The 24,755-nt window shown below is 44.5% G+C and overlaps 1 protein-coding gene across 1 annotated transcript in view; it reads right to left on the reverse strand.

Moving 5' to 3' along the window:
* Positions 1–306: 306 nt before the first annotated feature.
* Positions 307–24,755, reverse strand: part of ITIH6 (inter-alpha-trypsin inhibitor heavy chain family member 6) — a 39,472-nt gene continuing 15,023 nt past the window's right edge. Inside the window, exons 3-14 of the mRNA XM_069985938.1 lie at positions 18,805–18,959; positions 13,860–13,970; positions 12,386–12,633; positions 12,135–12,304; positions 11,587–11,703; positions 11,099–11,270; positions 8,054–9,601; positions 6,008–6,103; positions 5,128–5,172; positions 4,815–4,928; positions 3,024–3,404; positions 307–1,268 (exon numbers count right to left, since the gene is read on the reverse strand). Of these exons, the coding sequence (XP_069842039.1) occupies positions 1,027–1,268; positions 3,024–3,404; positions 4,815–4,928; positions 5,128–5,172; positions 6,008–6,103; positions 8,054–9,601; positions 11,099–11,270; positions 11,587–11,703; positions 12,135–12,304; positions 12,386–12,633; positions 13,860–13,970; positions 18,805–18,959 (3,399 nt within the window). The 3' untranslated portion in view covers positions 307–1,026. The remainder of the gene's footprint in view (positions 1,269–3,023; positions 3,405–4,814; positions 4,929–5,127; positions 5,173–6,007; positions 6,104–8,053; positions 9,602–11,098; positions 11,271–11,586; positions 11,704–12,134; positions 12,305–12,385; positions 12,634–13,859; positions 13,971–18,804; positions 18,960–24,755) is intronic.

Genomic DNA, 24,755 nt, shown 5'->3' on the forward strand with positions numbered 1-24,755 from the left:
AATCAGTGGGGTGCTCACTGCCAGCAGTTATGCTATACCACAGAAACATATAGGAGAAGACATTACTTGTGTTCTTACATTGTTCCCCCCTACAAATCATGATTTTTGCATGAACACAGGCCCCAATTTGTGTATGACGGTGAGTCAGTGACCTCCAACCTGTGGCTCCCCAGCAATGCTGTAGTTTTGCTCCCACTAGGGGGCGACAGGTTGGTGAACATTGCTCTCCAGAATCCTGTGGCTCCCCAGCAATGCTGTAGTTTTGAAACCACTAGGGGGCGGCAGGTTGGAGGCTATTGCTCTCTAGAATCCTGTGGCTCTCCAGCAGTGTTGTAGTTTTCCAACCACTAGGGGGCGACAGGTTGGAGAACTTTGCTCTCCAGAATCCTGCAGCTCTCCAGCAATGTTGTAGTTTTGCTCCCACTAGGGGGCGACAGGTTGGAGAACTTTGCTCTCCAGAATCCTGTGGCTCTCCAGCAATGTTGTAGTTTTGCTCCCACTAGGGGGCGACAGGTTTAAGAACATTGCTCTCCAGAGTCCTGCAGCTCTCCAGCAATGTTGTAGTTTTCCAACCACTAGGGGGCGACAGACTGGAGGCCATTGCTGTGTTATATCGAACCTGCTTCATTCTCATTATACATTTCTTCTTTACATTTTATACAAATCATCATTTCTCATATAAATATACATAGACATATACTTGTTATTATACAGTAATCTAAATCCTGCAACGTTAATAATCCAGTTGTCAGACACCAGTCCTTGCATGAATATCCTATTGCAGTTCTGTGCTTGAAACAAATGCCAGATTATCAGACTTTCCGGACTATTGGTGGCCAGGTTAAAACTATTACACTGTACGGGATGTACGGATGTAGCAGAGCTGAGTTGTTTTTATTCTACGGTTTTATATAGAAGCCAATCCTACAGACTAACCCACAGCCAAATGAGGGTCACAGTGCACCAACAAAACCCCTCAGTAACAGATTCAGCTCTGCTACATCTACACATGTCCAGCTGGAGGCTTTACATCTCTTGAAGGTCTGATGCCACATAGGAGAGGTAGTTGCCGTCTAGAATTCCCTCGATGTCTGTGTGTTTCACCAGCCAACACTTGGACATGTGTGTCTGTGCCGTCGAGTCCTTCAAGGACTTTACCACAAGAGTAGCTGGCGCTGTGTGATTGCCTCTCCTGAGTGTTCCAGAGAAGGTCACGTCATTGTCCTGTTTTCGCTCAGTCACTTCTATGTAGGCATTTTGGAATTGTCCTGCAAAAAACCAACAATATAATTGTCATGTCCGACACGATGCATGGATCTAGGTTCACCAGTTTGTAGATAAATCCTACCTGCCTACTGACTGTCTCCTGAATCAGGAGAGGGATACATTCTGACTTTTTGCAATACTACTTGATTGATTTTGAACTATTGAGTAGTGATGAGCCAACTTCCCTATAGCTGTATTCATGTTTTCCAACTTCATCAGCCAACGGGAGTCAAATGCTAACAGTGTGAGTTCGGACGAACCTGAAGGTTTGGCAAGTCTGCTCATCACTGCTATTGAGCTACAGCAGGAGAGCAAAGCCGTATACTGAGTGGTACATACCGTAGTTGTATCTTGTGGACTGAAGCTGTCACTCAATAGTTAAAATCAATCAAGTAGCAGAGCTACAAAAAGTCGCAGAGTAGCCTAAATGATAAAGAAACCTTTAGGTTACAAACACACACACCGTATACGCAGCAGATCTGCAGCAAACTGAGGACAAGAGTGGCACTGTCTTTATCCAGGCTATGTTTTTCTAAGGGTCCTATTACACAGGCCAATGGCGTCCCAATCAATATTGTTAACGAGCCTATTACACGCCCCAAAAATCATTTAGCAAGGGCTGCATGGACATCGTTAGTGATGTCCGTGCAGCCCTTGCCCAAACAGTTCATACATTACCTCTCCATGCTCCTGGTCTTCTCCTGTGCTCTGCTAGCTTCCCGCTTCACCAAGGTCAGCTCAGATAGGTCGCTCTGAAGCTGCAGTATACAGAGTGTAGGAGAACACCGGGAACATGGAGAGGTAATATATTAAAAAGGTTATCCAGCGCTACAAAAACAATGCCTCTTTTTCCCCTCTCTTGTATCCAGTTCAGGTGTGGTGTGCAACTAATGGTGCGTTTACACAGGCAGATTTATCTGACAGGTTTTTGAAGCCAAAGCCAGGAACAGACCATAAACAGGAAACGGGTCATAAAGGAAAGACTGAGATTTCTCCTCTTTTCAAATCCATTCCTGGCTTTGGCTTCCAAAATCTGTCAGATAAATCTGCCTGTGTAAACGCACCATAAGCTCCATTTACTTCAATGAAACTGAGTTTGAAACCCCACCCTATCTGGAGACGAGAGGGGGGAAAGTGGACATGTTTTTGTAGTGCTGGATAACCCCCTTAACTGTTTGGGCAATCGCCTGGATAGCCCCTTTAACTCTGCTACTGATGCCCTATTGCAAGTACAATGAACAGGAAAATACACACACGAAATGTAATGCTTCAATATTCTTTATCCAACCATATATATGAGGATACAATGCACAAAGGTATATTCACCAGAGTCCAGATGCTGTGTGAGAGACAAAGTCTTTTTCAAAAGCTCAGTTAGAGCGCTGTCATCCTCATGAAGGTGATCGGCGTTGCGGAGGCAGACGCCGGATTCTGCGACGTTTCGTGGAAGTGTTCCACTTTGTCAAGCTTGACAGAGTGGAACACTTCCACGAAACGTCGCACTTGAGTGGGGTGAATATACCTTTGTGCATTGTATCCTCATATATATGGTTGGATAAAGAATATTGAAGCATTACATTTCGTGTGTGGATTTCCTGTTCATTGGACTATTTTCAGAGGTAGACAGGCCCTCTGCTATACACACTTGTGTGAGAGACTCAGGTGCAGCTCATTTCGTATATATTGGCCCTACTGCAAGTAAACAACACTATTCATGTGTGATTCCCCACTATATATGTTATCTTGTAGACTCCTACCTAGCAGACCTCCAGAGCTGGACGACAACCCATCACCTCTCACTATGTAAAAACCCAGGTGGTTCATCTGTAGGTAGGTTGGATGTTGGTAGCGATGAAACAGGATGAGCAGCTCCACATTACGACCAATCCATATAGTGATGTTGGAGGACGGTGAGATCTTGATGGTCAGTCTGGGCTTCCTCACCAGAGCGGGGCGGTTTACAGGGAGCACCATCACCTTTTCTCCCTTCAGCATTAAACTGTCCAGGGAGATATTGACTACATAGTTGAAGCGCATCTGGTTAATGCTGATGGTTATGATGTCAAGGTAAGTCCTAAGGCGGTTTTCGTGGCCAATCCTCAGAGGAGCCTTCATTAAATGTCCATTTACAGTGATACCTACAGGATATAGATGCAAAGGTTACACTCCAGAGCTGCAATTAAAATTCTGCAGGCTTCAAAGCTGAAATTGGACAGTATTTCTTGTTGGCTAAAGCCCATATTACAAGGAGCGACAGCAGCATATCACTGCTATCCTGATCGTTGTGTTTTCAACATGTTGAAAGACGATGATCAGCCGACATCGCACATGTCAGCTGATCGTTGTCTTCTATTACACAAGACGATTATCGTCCGATAATCGCTTCATGTAATAGCGCCTTAAGTGTCTGCACGGAGCTTGTCTGGTGATATGTATGACAGAAAGACACAGTAAGATAATGGGATGTGGAGAAAGCTAAGGGTACTATTACACGGAACGATAATCTGCTGAATCGGCCCTATCTAGTCGATTATCGCTCCGTGTAATAAACACAATGATCAGCCGATGACAACTATCATCGGCTGATCGTTGATATAGGTTTGGACCTATAATTGTTGGGCGCCGACCGCGCATCCCTACGTGTAATAACGGTGCGTGGCTGGCGGCTGACGATATGCAATGTGCATACATTACCTATCCATGGTCCAGGCCTCCTCTTGCGCTCTGCTTCTCCACGGATCCCGCGTGCTCCAGCTTCAGAGCGGCCTGTATCAGCTCACAGGCCGTTCAGCCAATCACAGGCCGGGACCGCCACGGCCAGTGATTAACTGAGCGGGCTGTCAGCTGAGACAGGGCGCTTTGAAGCTGCTGCACGGGACCTGGTGATAAGCAGAGCGCAAGAGGAGCCCTGCAGCATGGATAGGTAATGTATACAGTTTAAGCAAGGGCTGCAAGGACATCGGTAACGATGTCCATGCAGCCCTTGTTAAATGATTATCGGGTCATGTAATAGGCCCAGTAAACGAGCACCAATCTAGAAGATCGGCGCTCATTTACAGTTATTAGCGGGCCCCCATCGGCCCGTGTAATAGGACCCTTACTTCTTTACCTTGTTGGAGGTTCCTGGTGAAGACTTCATACATTAGACCAGGGATGGGGAACCTTTGACCCTCCAGCTGTTGCAAAACTACAATTTCCATCATGCCTGGACAGCCAAAGCGATGGGAATTGTAGTTTTGCAACAGCTGGAGGGCCAAAGGTTCCCCATCTCTGCATTAGACCAGTGTTTCTAAATTCCTGTCCTCAGGCCCCAGCAACAGGTTTTGAGGATTTCCCATACAAAGGACACCTGTGATACTACCTGTTGCATATAATTATATCACCTGGCAAATACTAAGGAAATCCTCAAAACATGACCTGTTGGTGAGGCCTGCGGACTGGAATTGAGAAGCACTGCATTAGACTATGGGGGTTATAGGTACTTGATCCAAACACAGAAGAAGCAATGGATCTGGACACAGTCCCATAGAGAAGAGCATGAACTATACCTGAACCCGGATCAGAGAGGAGCTTCAGAATGTCCCCTGGTCGTCCATCTAGAGTAAAGCACAGCTTCTCCCGGATTTGAGGCAAGTTGACCACAAAGTGAGGATCACCATCAACTGTGGCAGAATGTGATAGTAAAGTCAGCAAGATCTACAAGATATATGATAGGCTTTAGGGCAAACATAAAAAAAAAACCCTCCCTATGGACATGATGACTCTGTATATGCTTATAAGTAAAAATCTCATGTGAATCATCCCAAATCCCTGTGTAAGATGATAAATTCTCAGCTGAAATAAGTATGCGGAGGTTCTCACCAGAAGACATGAAGGTCTGAAGTCCAGGAGCACCGAGAGAAGCACCTGTATTACAGAAGGAAAACGTACAATAAAGAGCAATGAAAACCAAAGCGTATACCACATCTCAGCTGAGTGAAACAGAGCTGCAATACCAGACATGGCCCATGCACATAAGTGGCGCTGTTTGAATCTTCCTTGATTGCACCATGCTTCTTACCTTGCTCAGACTGCCTGGCATTATTATATAAGCTCTAGACTAAATCTGTTTATATTGGTACTACATGGGTTATTGTAGGCACTATATGGCAGTATAACTCTAGCCTGTGTAATGGCTTTATAATACCAGGTCATACATCTGTTGGTCAAACACTTGTTTGGTTGTGAGCTTTCTCATCTCATTGCCCCATACATATGTACGCTCTGCTTGACTGAATGTGGATGAGCTTTCAATGGAGAGAGGGGCTGCTCGATTCCTTTGGTGGCAGTTTATCTTTCAGAGAACAAAAGAAGCAGGTAGTTGACATCCAACATGTCTGACTCTTGTTTTCCCTAACATTTGCTGCTTGTCTGATCCCTACACAGTATGGATAGTTGTTTGGTAGGGCCAGAGACAGCACCACCCTTGTCTCCAGTTTGGGTGTAGGTTTTGCAACTCAGTTCCATTGACGTAAATGGATCTAAAATGCAAACCGCTGGAGACAAGAGTGGTGTTTTCTCTGGAAGAAAGTGGCCATGTTTTTCTAACACTGAATAACCCATTTAAGCTTCTATAGGGCCTCACGGTGGTCTTAATTCCAATTCAACTTTGCTATTTTGTCCCTGTTTTTTATACCTCCCTACCCAACTGCTGAAATAGCATTTCCCTATACTGAAACTTCCAGATTTTTATAGTACTCACCGTCATAGTCCGCATCTGGCTCTAGCACCAGTCCATTCATCTCAAAGTCCGTATCTGATGCTCCTATCGCTCCCATTATCTCATAGTCTGTGAGACCTGCAAAATGAAGCCACCATATTTATTGCACGCCTATCATTCCCTATGGGTATATACAGCAGGTTCACAAGCTACGCTGCAGAAGGTTCATTGTGAAGTTACAAGACAATGATGATGCCCCGGGTTCTATCTGATATTCATTAGATGGCTAGTCCAGTGTTTTGAGACTCTTAAATGAGGCTCCACAGGCTCTTCATTTGCATATTCATGTTTCCCAGGGGGCAATGCACCTAGGATTTCACTGTATTGAGCGCTTTGACCGGCAGCCGCCACTATTATCGTTTGACTGGTCTCTCTGAGATCAGCAATCTGTTTCTCTGTTTAGATGGTAGGTGAAAGATGTAGATATTTAACCGTCCCATAATCTATGACAGTATACAGCGTAACAAAAAACTAGGCTTCAATTTCAGACACAAACACCTTATTCTAGTGTCATATTGCTGAGAAGCCGCCTGTTTACTGCACCAGGTATCTGCTGAATTGCAGAAGAAGCCATTGGCGGTGAGAAGGATTTGCACTGTATAATTTGCTCAGTTGGCAATAGGTGCGAATTGCAAACACATTCAACCATTTTGTGGCAGAAAAGTCAGCATTTATTATGGCCATTTAATATTCCCCATATTCCCCAGTTGTTTATTTTTGTAAATTTGCGTAGTTCATGCCAATAATCTGCCGATAATGTGCCCAGTTTGGCAAGGCGGAGAAGAATCCTCCTGTGGGCACTAATGTTTATGGTGCTCTCACACCCTATTTTCTGGCCTCCAAAAAAACACCAATGCATGGCGTTATTTATTTAATTTTCATGTGTTTGCATATGTTCTGGCTTTGTTTCTGGCAACAAAAGCACCAGGAAAAAAATGCCATACACACATCAATGGCGTTTTTGAGACAACCAGTACATTCCTATTGAAGTCTATGGGAGAAAAAAAAAAAGCCACACCCTCAGACACACGGTCCTGGTTTTTGGCTGAACAGTCTTTCACTTCAGACAGTGCCAGGAGCGGGCTAAAGCTAGCCGAACGTCCAGACCATGGCGAGCTATGCTTTAGCTTTTTTAAAAATTATTATTATTTATGTAGTTTATTATCTCTTTTACATAATCACCAGACGTTGGCCACGCATCACTATTATACGTAGCAATGCGTGCCCGACGCCTGATGATTTTAGGTCTGGACCTAAAAAAAAAACAATCAGACAATGAAACGCTCACGATGAAATGTGGACTCCAGTGCACTGGCATACATCATGGAAAATTTTACAGGCCACCATTGCCAAGCCCCTGTCACATTGTGCTTCACCCACTTTTTGGAAAATGACAATCACAGAGTAAACCCCTAGAGAGCGACTGCGTATAAAATTACGCCATTCTTGATATATTTTCCCCAATTATGGCGCTACTATGCCCCCCACCTACATTGGTTACAAATATACAGTGAGGCTAGATTCACACTGCATTTTTGCAATCTGTTTTTTGAAAAAAACATAAAAAAAAACGGATGCATTTGTGTGCATCCGTTTTGATCTGTTTTTCATTGACTTCCATTATAAAAAAAAAACGAACCCTTTTTTTACGGACACAAAAGCGTGGTCGACCTCTTTTTTGTGTCCGTAAAAAAAAAACGGATCAGAAAGGATGCACACAAAAGGCATCTGTTTTTTTCATCAGTTTTTTGCAAAAATCGGATGAAAAAAAAACAGATTGCAAAGACGCAGTGTGAACCTAGCCTAAGGGGTTATCTGCATTGTAGTCGATGTTGCTATTACATACACAGGAAATAACATTAATAAGATCTAAAGGGATTCTTGTCAAATGACCCCCAGGCTTCTTAATAGGGTTGTATTCTACTAGGCCTTTGGTTCTCTGGTGATCGTTCCAGTCCACCTTATAGCGTTTAGTAGGGAACCCATATTTTATATTGTAAATGCAATTGTATAAATTGCCTGAAATACCTGAAGTCTCCCCAAAATAGGTGAAAACGGGGGGAGGGTTTAGGGATTCCACAAATGATGGATATGAGAAGGTCCCAGCTAGAAGTTCGGTATCATCAGGAAGAATAAGGAGCCTCAATGATGTGGGATTTACTGGAACAAAAGTCGGAATTACTGTGCTGGGAGAGGTTTGTACTCCGTCCCCATCCTGTCCCTCCAGTATATTTGTACTGACAGAAGGGGTGGAAGGGGCACCCGTCACTGTGTCTGCTGCAGGTTCTGCCGTCGGGATGATGGGCCCTTTGCTTGGAACTATTGAGATGTTTGGAATTTCAGAAGTCAGGAAAGTGGTGGATGGTTTTTCCGTCTTGGGTATCGCAGTCACCATTGGTATAGAACTGCTGGGATGTAGAGTGCTAGTAAAGGACAGAGGGGTATTGTGGTGTCTAGTTGGAATGGATCCAGTAGCCGAGGTCATAGTTATTATCTTTCCTAAAATACCAGCCGTAGTAATTCCAGGAGTCACAGTAGATTGACCTCTTGTTCCTGTAACTTGAGAAATTGTTGATGGTCTTAAAGTGATTGGCTTTGTGGTGCTTATTTTGGCTGGGGATGTTCTGGATGTTTTATTGGCTGGCCTTGTAAGTCTAGCAGCTGTAGTGGTCTTCGTTTTTATTAGAGGAACGCTGGGAGTAGTGACAGATACCGTAGTGTGGGAGGTCATTGCGGGAGGTTGTGTTGCAGTACTAGGCACTGAAGTAGTAACAGTAGTGGTTGCCGGAGTTGTTTTTGGTTCATCTGGATCATCGGGCTTTACTACTATCAGGGAGGTGACAGGTGTGACAAAGTTATACTTCAGGGACAGGTTGGTGGCTTTTTCCGTGAATATCTTCCGAGCTATAGTGTCATTGGTTTTGAATCTTGCCTGAAGTAAGTCCTGAATGGTGAAATAGGCCCAAAGCCTCTGGACAAACCACTGAATTTGGTCCACATCCTCTGAACATCCAAAACTGGATTGGGTGGTGTTGTCCTCCACGGTAATGTCATTTTCTAAGCTTATTTTCTCTTTCTGGTCATGCGCAGTCATCCTAACATGAAGGTTATTTGCACCAGATTTTAGTTTCCCGGTGACTATTAACTCCGAGCCTTCAAAATAATTGGGGAAAAGAGTCTGTGTTACATTTTGAGCTGTTTCTCCAACGTAAGCCAACTCGATATCAAAGAGGAGAGGACTGGCAATCTCATCGTAAAAACCTTTGAGCTGCAACGTGGCATCGGAATACTCATAGATGCGCCGAGCAATACCACGGTTCTCTAGAGACAGTCGGCGCATGAGGTTGTAGTCAGCGTCTTCGCCAAATGCCAGACAAAACAGTGAGACGGTTCCCTTGAGGGCCTTTTGGGCATTTTGAAGTATGCGGGTGGAGGCTGTGACGCCAGTGGTGGCCTCCCCATCTGTCAAGAATATGATGAGAGGAATCTTCTGCTTTGTCCTGCCCTTCTCCAGTTTAGGTGATGTCTGGTCGAAGATAGAAGCAGCAGCCAGGATAGCGGCATTAATATCAGTCCCTGAGGAGACACACAATATTAGTTTTTGGCAACATTTGACATTTCAGAAGATTGCTACCTATTACATATATTTAAGGGGTTATCCAGGATTATAAAACATACAGCTACTTCCTTGTAAAAACAGCACCACCCCTTTCCTCAGTTTGTGTTTGGTATTACAATTCAGCTCTATTCATTACAATTGAACTGAGCTGCAATACCACACCCAAACTGGACACAGGATAGGTGCTGTTTCTGAATAAAAACAGCCGTGTTTTTTTAAGCCTGGAAAACCCCGTTAAAGGGTAGTCTGGTGGGAAAATTCATTCTGAAAAGGGGTAATGCTGGTTTAAAAATACAAATATTAGGCGTCACTCCCAATGCCCTACCACTGCCATTCTGACCAGGTCCCTTCTGATCCCCAATTTCCGGAGGAGGCCAGTCACCCTTTTACCATTTCCTGTCTGCCGATACCGGACCAGGGAGTAAAGATCAGCAGTAGGCATTTAAATGGTAGCAACAGTAATTAAGGAAAGTAACTTTTTTGTCTTTTTCTATTTTACAGAGTACCTAGTTTTAAGCAAAATTTATCCTAATGGACAACCCCTTTAAATAAACATCCCAGTTATATCTGATACATTTTAATTTACTTAGTGCAAGACCTGAGGAAGTGGTACATGGCAAACAACTCTGCCTGATTCGGCACTTTAAAACAGTTGCCTGATTTAAAAACTCCATCTTCTAATACTCTAATAACGTTTTCTATTAGGGCCTGTTCACACTGAGCAAAAGTGGCGGAATCCCAAGAGGATTCCTAGCTCTGCTAGGAATCCCGCCTGCCTCAGTGTGTCAATGTGATGCCTCACGCACCTCCACTCTTAGCCGCTCTCCTCTCAAAGAATTGACATGTCAATTATTTGAGCGGAGAACGGCAGAGAGCAGCGGTGCGCGAGGCATGGCATTGACATACTGAGGCAGGCGGAATTCCAAGCTAAGTCCGCGGTGGGTGTTCCGCTCATAATTCTGAAATTTTTGCTCAGTGAGAACATACTCTTAAAGTTCCTAGGGGAATCCAGACAACTTTTGGGGGACTACCCCTTTAAAACTAAAAAGACAAAGCACCCAGACACATTTCCAGCTTGGTTGTCTGGGAACTAGGCCAAAAGCCTGTGTCTGGTTGCTATGTAAATTTGTGCATGACAACTTCCTGCACCTGGCTAAAGATTAGCAGATAAATGTAAGTAAACTTTTACAGCTTCTTCCACCTACTCAGTCATACAAACATTGAAGATTCCCTTGAAATCCATAAAGGCAAGTTTACCAAAGAAGCTACTTGGCCGGCTGTTTACAGACATGAAAGCGAAGATTTCCAGGAATACATGGAGTTTGCTATAGTCCCTTCCAGAATAAATATCCCACTTTGCTATATTTATACATTTTCCAGAGATCTTTACTAATGACATTTTCTTAAGTCTTAACCTTAGAGACTCAGCAGTTTGGTGAAGTCATCGCACTTACATCCGTCAGCTTCAATCTTATTCACATACTCCTTAGCGCTCTTGATGTTCTGATACGTCGCCTGGATGGATGTGCCAGGTTTCCAAACTTTTACCACATCTGAGAAGGTGATAATATTGAAGGAGTCATCTCGGTGGAGGTCGCTTAGGATGACGTGCATTGCACTTTTTGTCTGAGTGGGTAAAAGAAGACATATAAGTATGGAGGTGTGCATGGCGGTATACAAAAAAGTCAGCAGCTCATGATTTACAAAGCCAACCTAGCTTTGAGCCAAACATTTATTTGGTTTCTAGGGGATGCGGCCAGGGACGGATTAACTTTACCATAGGCCCCGGGCTGTTGACTAAGCTTGGGCCCCCCACCCCACTGTAACTTTGGCACCACTAGCGTGGGGTTCATAGCACAGGGTAGATAATGTCATGATGTCCTGATTTGTGCAAAATTGAGGTAAAACAGCTGTAATTTTAAAATCTTTTTAAAAAAATCACCTGTTTGATTTTGGTGCCCAACATTGACCCACTGACGTCTATAACAAAGATCACATTCTTCTGGATTGTTGGAAGTCCACGTGGGGCAAAGTAGTGAACAAAATAACCATTGTAGATCTGAATGACAAAGAGAAGATATGTGAATGGTGTATAGCTATGTAATGAAATGTAAGGGTCCTTTTACGTGACCTGATCTTCGGCCATCCGCAGCCACCATAAAGTGGTAATCAGCAGGATTAGTATTCGTTTACAGTACCTTAAGAAGGCTTTAACCCAGAACTAACCACATTACCAGGCCGCTCAAACGATCACTGTATCATTTGTGCAGCCATTTAAATGTATTGCTATTGGCCACACATCCCCTTTTTACACAGGTAGATGTGAGGCCAATGGCGATATATTTTAGCGCAGCTCAAAAGATGCGATCAGCCGAGATATTTTCCTGCTCCATGGTTGATTGCTGACACTTTAACATGGGCTGAATATTGGCCGAAGGAGTTGAGCAATAGTCGGCCCTTGTCTAGGTGCCATGATATCACCTTATTTACCTGAACATCACCTGCAAGGTCTTTAAGGGTCACATCATACTGAATGACAAAATCTGCAGCAATGCCGGAGTTGGACTGGGCGGCCTGTTGCTCGGGTGTTGGCTGGTAGGTGATTCGTGCACAGTGTGGAGTCTTCTCTATCTCAGTTGATGGAGGTTTTGCAGCCTCTCCTGTACGAATGATAGAACTCTGCAACTATAATCAGTGTATATGAAGTCACTTGTGTTATACTTTCAGTTATGGATACTCACCCCGCACAGTGTTGGTAAGCAGCCGATTGGACCGCAGAGGTAGCACTCGCACATACTCTATCCCTGTTTTTTCAGAGACTGTCACCTGCACAGTGAGGTTCTGGACTATCTGACCTGGCCTCACACTAACAGAGTGCTCATATTTCCCCAGTTGTCTTTTCAGCAGTTCTTCATAGGTCAACGTGAAGGTAATTTCTCCGCCAGCCTCAACGTTCATAGAAACACGGAATCTCTCTGTCTCCCGATCCCTGCGAGAATGAAAGTCCAGACACATATTGTACAAATTATTATAGAGCGACTCATCCTACCACTATGCCCTGCAACGATTGCTGAAGTATTGGGGATCAGTGACCATCTCTAGTCCAGTGTACAGTGCAGGTGTTGTGTATCAAGAGACCCATCCTCTGCCAAGGGCCAGTGCAACAGCAACCTACAGGTGCAAGTGCTTACCATATATACTCCCCTCAGTATACACACAATGATAACCTGCTCTATAGATATTAAAAAATGAGGATCTTAGCAAACTATTTGATCAAACAGAGTGTACCATGTCACCACGTTAAGGTGTCCTCAGAGACATGGTCCTACTCTAGCATCCTCACACCAGCCTCTCCTGGGCTGATATTAAAGGGGTTGTCCGGCGATAAAAAATTATTCACAGAATAACACACATTACAAAGTTATACAACTTTGTAATGTATGTTATGTCTGTGAATGGCCCCCTTCCCCGTGTCCCACCACCCCCACCCGTGTACCCGGAAGTGTGGTGCGCTATACATTACCTGTCACGTGCCGACCACGGTCTCCGATCCTCAGCAGTGACGTCTTCTTCGGGAGGCCAGCGGATCTTCCCGAGTGCCGGCCGCCCTCTGCAGCGTCATCAGCCGCTCAGCCGCGATTGGCTGAGCACAGTTATGCTCAGCCAATCGCGGCTGAGCTTCGGATGACGCTGCAAAGGGTGGCCGGCACTCGGGAAGATCCGCCGGCCTCCCGAAGAAGACGTCACTGCTGACGATCGGAGACCGTGGACGACACGAGATGCGGTGAGTATAATGCACCACACTTCCGGGTCTAGCGTGGGTGGGGGGAAACACGGGGAAGGGGGCCATTCACAGACATAACATACATTACAAAGTTGTATAACTTTGTAATGTGTGTTATTCTGTGAATAATTTTTTATCGCCGGACAACCCCTTTAAGCCTACAACTGGGCAGCTAGGAGCCAAATATTGTCTATTTATAGCACCTATAATACATGAGTGGAGTGCAGGCCAACAGGAGGTAGCAAATTATTAGATGTAATTTAGTACTGAATGTGGAAGTATATAGGTGAAGTGACATCACTAGTACATAATACACCAATAATGAAAGTTTATGCAACTTGATCGTACTTTGCAAACTACAATCTATGCTTTATGTCACTCATGTCATGAGTGTGTGAGGCATATTGTTACCTTACTACTTATGTCCTTACCTTGTCCCTACATGAGCGGTTGTCTTTCCCTGACGTCTTGCTTCGTCGTACATCTTCTTGGCCTGGTGTTTTTCCTTGACCTCCGCCACATGGGTCTTACCATTAACTGTACTGTAAATACAGAATTTAGACATGATACTTAAAGGACTTGTCTGGTTTACAAAACCCATTTTAAATGCCCTCTTAGAAGAGAATCCCCAACCATCTCTGCTAGAATTGAGACTGTGCAGAGCATCTCTTGACATGTCTGGGCCATTTCCTTAGTGGTGGCATTGCAGAGGACGGCTTACTGCTGGGTTCCCCCATAGATTATAGCTGATATAGTGACCCGGCATTGAAGCAACATCTGATTATCTGTTTCACCATGTCTTTGCACAATGAATGGGATTGGAGTGTTCTTTCATTGTGACCGAAGGCCAGGAACAACACCTCAAAAGAGAAAGAATTTATTCTGGGACCAGTGACTGGTACATGTTCTAAAAAACTCAATCTTTACATGATGTCACATAGACATGCCAAAACTTTTCATCATTCTCGATCATGGCTGTAAGTGGCTAGGAAAAGTGCATGGCTGTGTGCTTCACTCCCCAGCTCAGCGCTCTATCCAACCCATTGCAGGAGACGTGCTCCATAGACTTATAATAGAGCCCGTCTCCTGTAATGAGTTGGGTCGAGCAGCCAGACAGAGAGTGAAGCACAAGGTCATGCGCTTCTCCCAGCTATATCTGGCATGCAGTGGGGGTCTCAGCACCTAGACTGTGTATTTGGAAAGGTTTTTTAGCCCTTCCCCCATCCTGCATTCTGGCCTTTTTTTTGTTATTGTTTTTCCATGGTCTCCTTCAAGTGGTAAAACTTTTTTATTTTTTCCATAGACATGGAATTTATTTTTTGTGGGATAAGTTGTACTTTTTATTGGTACCATTTTGGAAAACAGCTTTTTTTAATATTTTTTTTTTTACTGTGCTAACTGTACAGGATAAATAATAAAATTATGTTATTGTTCCGGTTGTAATGGACGCGTCAACACCTAATATGTGTATTTTTGAATTTTTTTTTATCTTTTATTCATAACAAGGAACGGAAAAAAAGTATTGTTTATTTTATGGGGGGGGGGGTATTTTATTATATTTTATGAGGGTTTTTTAAACTTTTTTTTTACCTTTACGGGAGGTTTCACCGCTGTAAAAAGGCATATCGGTGGTCATTAAAAGGTTAAAAACCGCACCACCCCTGGTTGTGTGTGGTATTACAACTTGGCTCTATTCACGGTTGAAAAAAGACACATGTCCATCAAGTTAAACCAATCACTTCACTTTTATGGAACTGAGCTACAAAACCCACAACCAAGACTGGTGCTGTTTCTGGAAGAAAGCAGACATGTTTTTCTAAGCCTGAATAACCCCTTTAAGTGCCAGTAATGCTTTCAATATATCTAAAACCTTCAACAGCTGTCAGCTAAACACATGCTTGGATGACAGCTATACTTCCCAATTAGTGATGAGCGAACTTGCCGAATGTTTGGGTTCACCTGAACCGTAACACTCGCTATTTGACTCCCTAGGGTGCCAGGTAAGCATGACTGACCATGTTTTTCAGGACTCCCTATAGGGCTGCATCCACCTTCTCCAGTCACTGGGAATCAAATGCTGAGCGTTCGGGTTCGGACAAACCGAATTGTTCGGCAAGTTAGCTCATCACCAATCCTGACTCTTTGATATACATGCCCGCTCAAAAGGAAGACCGCTGCCAGACACTTCTTGTGATGGCTTATTATCTACCTGGAGAACAAAGGATCAAGCATGTTCAACTTGTCCAGTCCTTTTTCTCCTAGACCAAAGAACGTAAGCCAAACAACTAATTGGGGGTCCCAATCGACCCATCTGAAGGGGTTTCCTTAGTGATACAATGCCTCGTCACGCTAAAGTGCACTAACCCTATTCTTAAGGCCCAAGAATCCCTTTAAGTGAACAGACCACCCATCCTTCAAGCAGAATTAGGACATTCTGCCATAGCCGCACCATTCAGGAAGCTCATTGTACCTCGGAGAGTATTTTTGTTGTTGACCAAGCTCTGCATCTGATTAATAGGAACAATCTTAATTCCCAGCTGTAATTTACGATCCAGCACACTGTGTCCTGAACCTCACAGATCTCAGGAGCCGCTAGAACTCATTAGCCATGGGCATGGGGGCACAAACATCTCTAACCGGTCACCGCTGCCCCTGACATTGCAGTCAATGTCTACAGAAGAGAATCAGACAGCTGAATACAGCAGCTCCTCTGTCTCTAGGTCTCCAGGCAAGCCGAAGTCTTAGAGAGACACGCATAGACGGGCGGCCAGCGTAAACTTTAGAAGAACGGGGGCCGGCCAAGATTAACTTGGCGGCGGTGACAAAACCTTTCCTTGTGACAGAGTGCTGTGTGTGAGGATGACTTGCACCGTTTCTTTCCTATTTTCTGTTTATTTTTGGTCATTTTCCAAGATTTACTTCAAAACACAAGGTTATTTTTAAGCGATGGTTTTTCAGCCAACATCAGCAAAGTGGTAAGAAAACGGCAGTGACTTTCTCCGGGTTAGAATTACATAGCGATAAGCCTACTTACACTCGGAGCAATGGATCTACAGGGTTTATTATTGCAATCCATGAGTGAACCCCTCAGGGGATGTAAATGTAATAATCTTCTGTGCTTATATATGCACAGGGTTTCACTGCATAGGACAGCGGTTTGTGCTCCAGAGCTGCTCTTCCTACTAAACAAGTGGAAACCATCTTTTTAGGAGCTTAGTCTTCCAGGTAGGTATTCACTCACCAATCTACTGGTTTTGTCTCTTCCATGCATGGCTGAACGTTTCTGTGTTCTCTATGGGGAGGGGTAAGCCACAGCCAAACTACTCTGACAATGGCTTATCTCTTTGAGAATAAAAGGGTCATACCTGGGGTCCGCGATGGAAAAGGGCCAGATTCTTACTTCTACAGTAGTGTCCACCAGCCGTAACCCTGCTCGCCTGATGGATGGGTGAGGTGTGGAGGCGTGTAGAGTTTTGCACAATCCTTGCAACAGGTGCAGGTCTAAACCTACTCTTAGTAAATCTGCCCGGGAAAATAGGGGCAGAGATCTTTTAAGACTGGCATACTCCAGTCTTAATAAATGTCCCCTACAGTGTACAACACAGGCCATGTGTATGTACCTTTAAGGAAAAGTCCAGCAAAAAATTTTATTATTTTATTGCCCCCCCAAAAGTTATACAAATCCCCAATATACACTTATTACGGGAAATGCTTAAAAAGTGCTTTTTTCCTTGCACTTACTACTGCATCAAGGCCTCACTTCCTGGATAAAATGAAGATGTCACTTCCTGGATAAAATGGTGATGTCACTTCCTGGATAACTTGGTGATGTCATGACCCAACTCCCAGAGCTGTGCGGGCTGTGGCTGCTGGCGAGGATGATGGCAGAGGAATGCTCAGTGTCCCTCCAGTGCCCTGTGTCCCTCAGTGTCCCTCTGCCATCATCCTCTCTAGCAGCCACAGCCCTCACAGCTCTGGGAGTCGGGTCGTGACATCACCATTTTATCCAGGAAGTGACATCACCATTTTATCCAGGAAGTGACATCACCATTTTATCCAGGAAGTGACATCATCATGTTATCCAGGAAGTGAAGCCTTGATGCTGTAGTAAGTGCAGGGAAAAAGCACTTTCTAAGGATTTCCTGTAATAAGTGTATATTGGTGATTTGTATAACTTTTTGGGGGCGATGCAATACTTTAATAAAACTTTTTGCTGGACTTCTCCATGTGTATGTAACACTGCTTGCTGATAACTGGCCAGTGTAAAAGGCCCCTAAAAAAGACAATTCACCCAAGACTTTGTAACTATGCTTATCGCAAGAGTACGATACTCAGAGGGATGGCCAGAAGAAGAGGGAGGTCTAAGTAAAAGCAGCGGAATCCCACCAGCCTCATTGACAAACAATGAGATGTCGCACGCACCTCTGCTCTATCGTGGCGCGTGGCATCCCATTGACACACTGAGGCAGTCGGGATTCAGTGGCGGGGGTTCTGCCGTGGAACTCCGCCGCTTTTACTTAGTGTGAATATACCCTAAGTCAGGAAAGGGAACAACCAAAGGAGAAAACGCCACGACACAAAATGGCGCCACCAAACTAGCCAAGTGTTGTGATGAAATGCATTTGCCCTAAACTACAACACTCCCAGCGGCAGACTCTTTAATAACATCAGTTTCCAATGTTATATAAATTGGGGCGGGGGTGTATAGTTACAAAATGATGTTCTATTTTTATGTCTTGAACGTAATTTTTATAATTTCATTTATTTTTTTCATTTTATTTGGGAGGCAGGCATCTTGCCTGAGCTGTTTTAAAAAGCAATTAGTGATATGCTTTACAGCATAGATGACAAAAGACAGGACCTGTCCTATTGACATGAATGAAAAACATTACTGAGCATATACTATGAACTTTAAAGAGGTCATTCAATAGGTAGTGAAAAAAATAAAATAAAAAACAGGGTACTTCTTACTCAGCGCTGCCCAAGGAAGACATCCAAGAGTTGCCAGATAGAATAAAGATGCAATTTAATAGGTAGAGGAGATGGCTGAGCTATGAGTTTCCTCCATTGTTTACTCTACTACAGATCACTTTCCAGCAGCCTCCTCCTTATCATTACAGACAGAACAGGAAGTAACAGTTTAGATTTAGGCCCAGTGGTGAGAATGGAAACTACAGGATTTCAGATAATATACATAGTACAATAGAGAATGTGAAGAAATTATAAAAAAAAAAAAAAAAAATAACATGAAGGTTTAACAATAGATTTAAACAATAGATACGTTTCTGGTGGCACATCCCCACATTCCCGGATATTTTTCCAGGAAATCTTGCATGGATTACAGTGGATGTATAATAAGAAGATCCCTTTACTTACAGTGTGAAGTTAGAGATGAATGCCGAGCTGGGTAACTCCAAATCAAAGATTGCCTCCTTAGATTCAGCATGAGGATTGACCATAACAGTCTGCACCTTGGTGAAGGCATAGCGGGAGACAATGGTGGACTGAATGCAGAGGCTACTGATCTTCAGCTAGGAAAAATACATTTATTGTTAGTATATAAGCACATTAATCATTTTTTAACAGCAGAAGTTTGTTCTCCAGAGCTGTACTTCCTATAATGGGGGAAAAAAAAGTTGCAGCCATTGAACACTATTCTGAAATTATGAAATCAGTCAGAGACTTCCCTGTTCCCCAATTTCTCCTTCAGTCTCTTTTCTTCATAGTTGTACCCCTGCACCTACTTAGTTTAGTACACAAGGAGTGGATTTATAAAGCAGCCCCAATGCAATACAAAATCTGTAAGAGAGCAGGCGACTATCAGGTGTCATTTATACTACTAGCCTCCTCCTATGGAAAACAGGTGTGAATTGGACTCTGTATAGTTATGCTACTGACTCTGGCAAAATAAACTTCTATCACTAACTGGAAAGGTCAGACTTTTATTATGCAGACATTTCCCACATGATATACAGTATACAAGTCATAAGAAATAATTACATCCAGATGGGACAAGAGGTGCATCATCTACAAGGGGGGTTTCAAGGAATTTACACAAGGCTATGAGTGTATGATCAGCGCCTGACTAGCCAGAACCCCACTGATCAGAGGAAAGGGGCCATTCACCTGAATGAAGAAAACAAGTATGGTACTACCAGGTACAGATGCCAATATAGAGGTAAGGACGGAGTATGATGCAAATGTGAAATTATTCCTTTTTTTTTTTTTTTTTAATAATCAGCACTTTAAGGGGTTGTCCAGTGAAAAACTTTTTCTTTCAAATCAGCTGGTGTCAGAAAGTTATACAGATTTATAATTTACTTCTATTAAAAATTCTAAAGTCTTCCTATACTTATCGTAGAAATATGTAGAAGACGGCACTTCCGTGGCGGTGGTGCTCGAGGTGAGAAAAATGTTCAGATATTAGGAAGAGCCCGGCACTCACCAAGTAAATTATGCTTCTTTATTGTAGTGTAGCAAACATATGGTACAAGGACGCGTTTCGGCCAAGCATAGCTTACATCAGCTTAGGGGTGTACCCCTTAAGCTGATGAAGGCCATGCTTGGCCGAAACACGTCCTTGTACCATATGTTTGCTACACTACAATAAAAAAGCATAATTTACTTGGTGAGTGCCGGGCTCTTCCTAATACCTTCCTATACTTATCAGCTGCTGTATGTCCTGCAGGAAGTGGTGTTTTATTTTCATTCAGACACAGCGCTCTCTGCAGCCACCTCTGTCCATGTCAGGAACTGTCCGGAGCAGGAGAGGTTTTCTACTGATGTATCTGCTAAAGCATCTCACACAGTCCTTAGAATTCAGAAATTACTTATGCCACACAACTTGTTCTGCAACTATCCAGCACAATACGCAGGGAAAATACATGTGTACCCCTTTAGGTGTCTTTAAAGGTCCTATTCAACGAAGCGATTTTTCAACGATAAACGATCTCAAACGACCAAAAATTTTCCACATAATTACGCGGAAAGATGCTTTTGCGGTCGTCCTGTCGTCACTATTGCAATTGACAACTTATTACACCAAACGATGCACAAACAATCAACAATAAAAATAGGCCCAAATTCTAACAAATGACCAACAATTTCTCGTTGGTGGTTTAATTGTTGTCTTCTGTTACACAAAACGATCGTTTAATTACAAATTATCTAATGATTTTTCAAACGATAATTGTCCCGTGGGATAGGGCCCTAATTCTATATGGGGACAACCTATTAAAGCATACCTGGCTTTGTAATTGAAAAGGCACTGATGAAACGCTGCATGAACCGCCATGTATGCTGCATTACAAGTGCTCGGGGGGGTGCGTATGGGGTCTGAACCTTCCATAGTGTCTACACCTCCAACATGCAGCTAAAGTTTTACTGAAGTTGCTACCACTTTACCTTCAAGGATTACTGAGGCCTTTTTTGGGGGGGGCGTCCATATGTTTAAGCTCTCACACAGTTGTCTTTGAAGAAATACATGAGAGTCCTATGGCCTCCACTCCCCGGCGGCGTCAGAGGAAGCATTAAAACACCTGCTTCCTCCACCGTGACTTCATCCCCCACAACCACTGGAAAATCCTCTGCCTGTCCAAGGCCTTACAGACTCCGGATTATGACCTGCCGTTCCCTCAGGCTCTCTGGGGATTGAGGGAATATTTGACTTTTCTCCTAATGCTCTGCCTGTGTAAGTGCCGGCCTACACTGACACACTGCTGTTATATTCATGGCTATCAGGATGAGCATTGCTGTAGGTCCTGAAACTCTGCTGCCGGGCATGGACTTATGGTGGGCCTGACAGGGGTTGCTGCTTGACTCAGGGCCGGCTCCAGGTTTTTGCGGGCCCTCAGCGGGCCCCTCATCCATCCACTATGCACAGTCAATTGACACACCACTAACATACACAAACAGATCGACACAGACACTGACTCTGACACTGACTGACACACAGCATTTACAGCTCAGTCTTCACTGTAGGGTTGAGAACCTTCGGGTCATGTGATCAGGTCCTTCACCCTTTTCTCTCTGAGACCCTAGAGGTGCTGTGGGGCTCAGAGAAGGATGACTATGCTGTACAGGATAGCACAAGTGGTGGAGCACCTGAGGTTTGTGACCACCAGCATTCTTCTAACTGTATGGCACCTAAGCTAAGGCCAGCCCTATGGTTGTTCATTGGTAAGGTAGCGGTAGTTCCTTGTGCAGAATGCTGCCCCATCTAGCCCTGTCTTGCCCAGAGGACTGTCTAGTCATACATCTCTCACATATGTAGGGTTTTGGTCCCTATTTTCAGCATAAACAATACCCCTCCATCCTTACTATTTTTTCTTCTGCTTCAGAAAATGCATGTTTTCTCAGTGTTTGCGCAGGTTTTATCAGGGTACCCCAGATTTCTCCCGCATCCAAATCATACAGATTTAGAATTTACATAGTGAGCCCTAATGGGGACAGGGAACAAAATTAACAAACTATGTACAGTTCTACGGAATCAGTGGGCACTACACAAAAAAAGGTATTTTTCACAAAAAGCTTACTAAAGAACTTGAAAAAACATAATGACATTTACTAGAAAATGTACACTTAAAGGGGTAGTGCGGCGGTAAACAATTATTCACAGAATAACACACATTACAAAGTTATACAACTTTGTAATGTATGTTATGTCTGTGAATGACCCCCTTCCCCGTGTCCCACCACCCCCGCCCGTGTACCCGGAAGTGTGGTGCGCTATACATACCTGTCACGTGCCGACTCTTCTCCGATCTTCAGTCTGCGATGTCGTCTTCGGGCGGCCGGGCCGAATCCCTCCGAGCGTCCTGAGTGCTGGCCGCCCTCGGCCGCGTCATCAGCTGCTCAGCCGCGATTGGCTGAGCCAAACTGTGCTCAGCCAATCGCGGCTGAGCATCTGATGACGCTGAAGAGGGCGGCCGGCACTCAGGACGCTCGGAGGGATTCGAATCCGAAGACGACTTTGTAATGTGTGTTATTCTGTGAATAATTGTTTACCACCGCACTACCCCTTTAAAGTTAACACTTAATGTTTTTAAATTAAATAGTGTCAGAAATTTATAAAAATGGATCAAAACACATCCTTTTTGTTGTCGTACACAAAAACTTGGTCAACCATATTTTTGTGTACGTTAAAAAAGGATGCGTTCTTTGATCTTTTATTTATATATATATATATATATATATATATATATATATATATATATATATATATTGTGGACATGTCACTGGTAAAGTGTGCGAGGGGAGGTACATCTCACCCAGGCTACTGCTTACGGTGAGATGGTAAATCCGGGAAAGATCTCTTACTCAGCAGTGTTATGCTGCTGAGTTGTTCTTTACATTTTCCGGGCCGGATTTACTGGAATGGTGGGTAGGTTGGTAGTGGGACCTGCCATTCCCTTCCCCCCGATCCAGTTCGGTTGTTGCAATCAGGTGTGCCCTGATTAGCCTGCAACAACTTAAAAGCTTCACAGTGCTACAGGGGATTGCTCTCAGCCAGGGGTGAACAGCTTGCATGCTGTATCTCCTGGGAGCAACGAATACTGCCGCCGCTGGGGCCTATTCATACCCGGTGATACTGCCTACTGAAGAGTTAGACAGGAGACCTGTGTTAGTAAGTGCCCAGACGGGCAAGGACCTTTTTTTGTTTTTGGTTTGTTCTGAAAAGCACGGTATTGCTACATTTCTGTTGAGGACTGTTTATGCAGCTAATAAACACCCAGTTGTTTTTATAAGTCCAAGTTTGCTGTCTGAACTGTGTCCAAACACACCATCCCCCGGGAAGATCCCTACAATTGGTGCTGCGGAGCGGAAAAAACGGTTGCTAGGGGCAACGGTGTGCATCAACTTGGCTACAGCTGCTTATGTCCTGGGTGAAGGCTGCTGCTTCACTCCAAAAACAGCCAAGCAACATGGAGGAGATGATGAAGCAGTTAATGCAAGTGAGTTTGCAGCAACAACAGGCTCTGACAGACGCTAACCTGCGCCATGAACAGACAATGGCTGCACAACAGAGACTTATTGAGCACCTGATAGCAAAGCAGGAGGCGTCTGCAGGTGCTAATCCCCAGCTGGTGGCAGCAGCCGCGCCAGAGACTTTGTCTGTGAAAAGAGCCGTGCAGCGTACGCTGCAAAAGATGACTGCTGATGATGATATTGAGGCCTACTTAACTGTCTTTGAGCGGGTGGCTGAGAGAGAGAAGTTACCCTCCACTGAGTGGGCAGAAGTGATTGCGCCTTATTTAACAGGCGAACCTCAAAAGGCCTATTATGACCTCAGTGAGCAAGAGGTCAAAGACTATCCTCGGCTAAAAGCAGAGATACTCGCCCGACTAGGAGTTACTGCTGCTGTCCGTGCCCGGAGGGTCCGCAACTGGAGCTACAGTCTGGACAAGTCAGCGAGGTCCCAGATGTACGACCTGATCCATTTGGCAAGAAAGTGGTTGGAGCCAGACACCTCTACTCCTGCCCAGATCCTAGAGAGGGTCCTGATGGATCGCTACCTCCGTGCCCTTCCTGCTGATCTACAACGCTGGGTGGGACAAGGTGACCCTAGGAGTGCCGACGAACTCGTCAGCCTTGTGGAGAGGTTCCAGGCGACCGAGGACTACCTCCGTGATGTTCCTGCAGCACCGTCACCTCCCCGGAGTGCCAGATCTGTGCCATCATCTGGTAAGAGACTTCCATCTATTGGGGGAGTGTGGAGGGGTGCTGATAGAGGGAAGAGCGCTCAGGAGGTGTCTCAAGGGCAAAAGACTGGTGATGGTCCCAGGTGGCTAAGTGGCCCTAAAAAGGACTCCTTGCCAAGGAGACCAGGCCCTATCCAGTGCTGGAGATGCCATGAGACGGGACATGTGTCTGCCCAATGCCCTCTTACCGCTGAGCCCATGGAGTGTGACGCTAGCCGGCGTCAGTCGCTATTTGCGGAACCGTCTTTTGTTGCGGTCACTGGACTAGAGACTGAACCGCAAGTCTGCCACATTACTGTCAATAACTTCCCTGTTAAGGCGTTGCTGGACTCAGGAAGCCTTGTCACCTTGGTGCATGCCAGCCTGGTGACTGGGGACTTTGTGCCAAAAAGACATATGAGTGTGGTATGCATACATGGTGATACAAAGGTTTACCCTATAGTACTGGCTAATGTCGGGACTGAACTGGGCGCTGTACAATATGAAGTGGGTGTGGTTAAAAACCTTATGCATAATGTGATATTGGGGCGTGATTTTCCATTGTTCTGGGCTCTATGGGGAAAACAACAATCCCCTGAAAGGAGTGAGGAGACCCCTAAGTCTATTGCATTACCCACGGTAAATGAT

This window comes from Dendropsophus ebraccatus, chromosome 10, assembly GCF_027789765.1.
Source record: "Dendropsophus ebraccatus isolate aDenEbr1 chromosome 10, aDenEbr1.pat, whole genome shotgun sequence".
Taxonomy (NCBI): Eukaryota; Metazoa; Chordata; class Amphibia; order Anura; family Hylidae; genus Dendropsophus; species Dendropsophus ebraccatus.